This window comes from Arachis ipaensis, chromosome B6 (assembly GCF_059453495.1).
Source record: "Arachis ipaensis isolate K30076 ecotype BB chromosome B6, ASM5945349v1, whole genome shotgun sequence".
Classification (NCBI taxonomy): Eukaryota; Viridiplantae; Streptophyta; class Magnoliopsida; order Fabales; family Fabaceae; genus Arachis; species Arachis ipaensis.
In genome coordinates this window covers 26,574,986-26,580,845 of record NC_142441.1, presented here as the reverse complement: position 1 = coordinate 26,580,845, position 5,860 = coordinate 26,574,986, and the positions used below count along the sequence as shown (strand labels likewise).

Sequence of the window (5,860 nt, the reverse complement as noted above, 5' to 3'; positions counted from 1 at the left end):
CTAGGCTAGGTCGCATGCATGAGCGATAAGGACTTCAAGTACTACTCACATAAGGTACTAACTAACACAATATGCCTGGAAATTAAGAATGGCCTTAGGCCCCCGGAACACATTGGAGTAACGGCAGAGGAACAACGAGTGAAGGACCCCATCAGCGTGAGGACAAAGGGTACCAATCGACTCAGCCAGGCATCCGCATCGACCGGGAAAAAATGGCGCAAGTGTAGCAACTGTGGCCGACTCAGTCATCGAAGGACCCGTTGTCCAAATCGAGCAGGTTAGGAGGGTGGCCATCCGTGTCTGGGCGTGAATAAGAGAGTTTGAGGCACACAGTTAAAGATGATCAGGTTTTTGTTTCTTTTCTGCTGCATGGGCCCGTTCTTTGATGTAGCATATTACATTTAATTCCATGAATACTTGGTCTATGTCCTCGGTTAAAAGGTGACTATATTTTTTTCATGCAGGTGGTGTAAGAAGAGGCTGCTTCCAACAACCCGGAGGCTGTGTCACTTGGTGACCTTTGATATGCTCCGGAGTGGCACATGTTCATTTTAGTGGCACTAGTATATTAGGGGAAATGTTGTCGCTTCTTGCGGCTCCAGTAACCGTTGACTAGTTGTAGTAAGTTTGTTTTATAGCACTTGATGTTTAAAATTAAAACCTTTAAATATGGGTGTTGCTCATTTGCATATTACTAGTGCATATAGTTAAGTATCTGTGAATTCGGTCACAAACATTTCAGATCCGTGAAGTTGGCATTTATTTACTTTTATTCTTTACATTTTACACGTTACATGATGTTTTGCTTGTCAGCACATTTTTTATGAGTTAGATCTGAAACTAAAGAAGTATCTCAGAGGACTAGCTGCTTCTTTTATGGTATATAGTATTATCATGGTAGCTAGATTCGATACGTTGGCAGCCAGTGATATTAACTCTTAATCTTAATTTGTAGTATTTGAATGATAGGCAGCACAAGCTTCAAGTATCTCTTAGAGAAGAATTATATGGCAAAGCTGTGCAAGCTGCTGCGAAGGCAAAAAAGGTAACTTGTTTTCCATGTGTCCTTGACGTTGAACAATGAAACTAAATTAATTATCTTATTTGTGAACATTAGATGGTAATTGCCAGTATTGTCCCATAATCCAAGGTTAACTGTACCAGCAACAACCACAACATTTTCACTAAAGTTGTCAAAGACTGTAAGCACATGGTCCTGTTGTTTGTAAGAGATTTGAAGAACTACACATTCTTGAAACAATTAGTTAAATAAAATATCAGATGATGTCATGACCTATGCTGTTTTCATGACATACCATGGGGAATGTGTTGCTGGTGCAAGCGATTAAGATACATGTCTTTTGCACGCTTAATGAACCTTGCTATGTTTGTTCTTTTTCATTTACCTTACTCATTTTCTTCACTGAAACAAAGCTATTCTTCAAAATATCATTTTGTTGAGCCATTATTTACAGGCTTCTATGTGTCTTGGAAAATTTGAGCAATAGAGATATGAGGAGGTGGAGAAGGCGAATAGGGTGAATTCTGAATTTTCAATAGAAGTGGAGGGTGAGAGAATAGCAGTATTTTTAGAATAAATAAATAAAGGCAAGAAGTAGTTTCGCAGGCACCAACTTCATAGTGAATAGTTCTGCGTGTAATTATTTAAAATATAAACATTCATTGTGTGATGCTGTTACAGATCTTTATCATTTGTTATTGCATAAGGGGGGAAAGGAATTATTAATTTGATGGTTTAGGATTATGTTCAAGGCATTATCATCTATGTATCACCAATCAAAAGGCGACCAATTTAACACCTTTTAATGTCTAATTTTGGAGGCAATGATTATAAATAAATACGTAATTTTTCTGTGGAGATCAGGGAGATCCACTTACAAATAAACATTCGTAGTTGTTTTCCTCTGGTGTTTCTAAAAGCGAGTTTGGTGCTGGCCCCGTATCTTCTGCTGCTGGTTTAAGCTTTAGTATCCTTTTTCATAGCAATGATAACTGATTAATTTCTCTGTAATGTGTATGTCCTCCTGAATGTTTGCATGTTTCTGATTTCTTATCTTTTCCATCTCTAATAATGATAACTGATTAAGGCTTGTGTTTTCTGTTTATTATTGTTATTTCTAGTTTAAAAAATTGTGCAAGTGGTGAAATCTTAGTGGAGGTAGATTCTTTTGGAGGTAATTCAAGAAAGCTAAGATAAAGTGCCATTGCTCTATGATTTATGAACTCATTAGGTATTAAACAGAAACTGTTGCAGGTTATATGCTACAAAACTTAAACTAGATTCCAACAACAATGTTGCCGATACTTGTTTATGATCACATTTCAGCAAGAACATTCATTACAAACACTTGTAGGTCGGCCTTTGTCATGCATCATCCATTTTTTCTCACGAGGTCCTGCAAGGAGGGCGGGTTGCTTCTTAGGACATTGGTATCGATGGTGTGTCTGACTTCCCTTGCTGCAAAACGATATTGGAGGGTGCGGATCAGCATAAATATTGAGAACTTTTATTCATTGCAATGTAATTTGGTGCCAAAACTTTAACTGTTAAATCAGAGTTAAAGATTGAGCTCCGAATATTTATAATGTTCTTACTTCAGAAAGATTGTTTCGTTTCGTATTCCAAATTCAAGCTACCAAAAAAATTTTCATTCAATTTTTTTAGATACAGCCTTCATTAGACTTACCACTCTAAACTTTATATGAAATTTCATGTTAATCATTACAGTACATAAACTGTTGCTCTAAATCTAAACTAAATTACTAAGTTAAGGTAATGCTGTCGAACAAATTAATAATTGTTTCATTTGTGATGATAATTGTGTAAGCAAATTTCCCATGATCAGATCAAATGATATTCTAATATTTGATTATCTAAACAAAGTCTTACAATTTTTTGCGCATTCCCTTACAGTTACTTTATTTCTGTCTGGGCACCAAATATAACATTATTTGAGTGAGTCACACAGTCTATTAATGTGAGCTCAAAAAATAAGGTCAAAATCTACTAAGCACTTTTAACTGAAATATCCATGCCTCCCCCATGGATCACACGAATGAAAGGAAAAATATAGCCACACAGGATGTATCAACCTAGATTGCAGTCCGGTTTGCATAAGTTATACATGAGCCAATATTACTATGAATGTAACATAAAGATAGGCATTACATCAACGTAGAGTTCATGACATCATGCTTAACTCAAAGACATACCTTATATAAACATAGTCATAATGACTATCATGCTTGATGCATCATTCTTAACTCAAACACATACCTTACATAAAAGTAGTCATAATGACACCCATCCCTGATACTGTAAATACCATCCTAAATTAGCAAGGACACCAAACATAAGTACTATAGTCAAAAGGATTTGGTCTTATCCACCGTGATTGCAAAAGGGTAATGTGTTGATATGGGTGCTCCTGCCATAGTGGAGGGACCACGCGTTTCCACACTTTACCATCCAATTAAGATCTATTAGAGTCCTAGGCTTTATACATAGTAAATCTTACTAAGCTATTTTACAAACCGTTATAACCGTTCGCAACACATGCACATACGAGACAGCCATGTTGCATGCATCCATGACCTTGGAATCTAGTCATGAGCGCGCATGAGGGTGCGCCACAGCTTCTCTGCCTCCTGATCCACAGCTTGCTTCTTCTGGTTCCAGTCAAACAAGATGATAATTGTTGCAGTTTTTATTCTCACCTTTCCGCTCATCATGACACCAAGCCTCCTAGGGTCAAGTAACCCGTCATTCAGCAGCCAATAAAGGCACCACACAGCATAATCGTTGCTAGTTGTCACAGAAATGACTTGTTAGAACCCTAAATTAGCAAACTAAATACTGGTTTGGCAATAATAGTTGCACATGACATAGACTATCACTAAATAAATCATTAAAGCACCTGTTTGGTAGGTTGGAAACTCCTTTGGGATAATTAGAGTCCCCAAGTTGTAGGATCAGGAGAGATCTCTATGAAACTGCTAAGATTCTGCTCTTGCATGAAAATTTGTGACAAAGTTATCATCTGCATGAAACATGTTACCACGGTTAGTTGCTTGGCAAAGTAGTTACATACCACACGGAAGTCACAAAGTCATTAGAAAACTATGAGAAAGGACAAGGAAATTACGATTGTACGCATGTTGCGCTCTCTACGTTCCATGGTTTCTTCAGTCTTGGTGATATCAAGAGCGTAAAGCTTGCCTTGTTTGACGTGGACTACCATAATATACCATGAATGACTGGGTTCACATATGGAAATAATAACCTGTCATGATCACAAAATAAGGTTTCCCCACATCTGCCTACCACCCTAACATTACAGAATCCGAATTTGAAAGCAAAGAACTTTAATTTATACCTTCTCTAGTTTAGTTGTGGCAGGCATCCAGCGACACAGGTATTTTTTAACTATCATATCGATGGGCCTCAGCTGAAGCACGTCAACAGCGAAGGGACTTGGGAAGAACCAAAAATGAATGGGAGATTCTCTTGATGCTCTTAGAGAAGCAAACAGGACAACAATGTTCACAATCTGCCATTTCCAATACGAGGAACCCATTAACCAACAACAACATGCTAGTCATCACCGACAAAGTACGTATATCAGCAGGTCGTTTATGTTTAGTTGGAGTCACTTACATCAGAGTGGGGAACAAATTTTGGGTTCAAAGAGTGGAACATGCCCCTGGTGACCTCCAACTCATAAAATTTGAAGATTACCTCCCTACGACAAAAAATGAAATTACTTAAGATATTCAGCACTGGTTTGGCTATATAGACTGGCAACCAGGAGACTAAGATAGTATCAAATTACGAAAGGACTTACTTAAGGTCTTCTGTCTTGCCGTAAACATACGCAACGATGTGGCACTCGTCGTAGGTTAGATCCATATCCGCAGTTGGGTCGAAAACCATCTTATAGCTCTGCAATCAACAGAAAAATTGCATAGTATGCATACCATACTTACACCTAAATTAATAAGGTTTGCACAGTTTTCCTTTGTTACCATGGGTATAAGAAAGATAGGGGAGTCAAGCCGTGAGATCAGTCAAGGACGCCTGACTGCGCTCCCACCCTGCCTTGGTAGAGCTATCCACTTTCCCGCCAACTCTGGTTGGATCTCGTTTGTATCATCAATAGTAGATATCGGCAGTTTGGGAGGGTCTGAGATAGGACCTGCTTGCTTCACCTTATGTATTTTGGGTGGAGGCATCGGTGTAGCTGAATGCGAGAATAACTCACACACGACACTTGTGCAGTTAAGTTGTTGAAAACCGAGGAGGTTATTAAAGGCCTGCAAGATCTGGGAACAAATTAGCTTAAATTAAATGTTAGAGGTGTCGTATCAAAAAGTTGGTGACACAACTGTAACACATGGAGAAATGTTGGGAGTTATATGTGTACACCTTATCAGTTGACCGTTGATCGGGCAGCGGCGCGTAGTGTTCCCGCCAAGGCTCAGCTTAGGTGTGCCAGCTTCCCAATGCATCATAGACCCAGTTTGCAGTCCCATCTGCTGCCCGCCAACAACTGGAGGTGGGGTAGATAGGTTCTCGTCGATGACAACGTCATCATCGTAACCAGGGGAGTTGGGAATTATGACATCGCACATGTACCCGGAATTGCTTTCTATAATACCCTTCCCTTTGTTTGCTGCATTGATTAGGTAGGTGTAGGTGTGGATCTTCTGATCCGTTTGACATCTTGTGGTGGTAGTGGTTCCTGTGTCTGGGCCGGGATGTCGTAACCCAGCACTGTGATAGTTTCCCGCAGATGTTGTCACGTTGGTAGTTCCTGTAGTAACAATCAAGGGGGTCACA

General features: G+C 39.2%; 1 protein-coding gene across 1 annotated transcript; it reads right to left on the bottom strand.

Moving 5' to 3' along the window:
- Positions 1–4,133: 4,133 nt before the first annotated feature.
- LOC148554949 (uncharacterized) lies at positions 4,134–4,957 on the bottom strand. The gene is made up of 4 exons (XM_088489903.1): positions 4,866–4,957; positions 4,679–4,763; positions 4,398–4,571; positions 4,134–4,304 (listed from the first exon to the last, which is right to left on the bottom strand). The coding sequence occupies exons 1-4, from the start codon at positions 4,952–4,954 to the stop codon at positions 4,134–4,136; spliced, it is 519 nt and encodes a 172-aa protein (XP_088346029.1). The 5' UTR covers positions 4,955–4,957.
- Positions 4,958–5,860: the final 903 nt, after the last annotated feature.

What these genes read in the sequence shown, in the direction of transcription:
- LOC148554949 (XM_088489903.1), bottom strand. Translation starts at nt 4,954, where the DNA reads ATGGTTTTCGACCCAACTGCGGATATGGATCTAACCTACGACGAGTGC. An exon ending in AATTTGTTCCCCACTCTGAT is followed by an intron (nt 4,572 to 4,678) that starts GTAAGTGACTCC and finishes TGGAAATGGCAG; the next exon opens with ATTGTGAACATTGTTGTCCT. An exon ending in CCACAACTAAACTAGAGAAG is followed by an intron (nt 4,305 to 4,397) that starts GTATAAATTAAA and finishes TGATCATGACAG; the next exon opens with GTTATTATTTCCATATGTGA.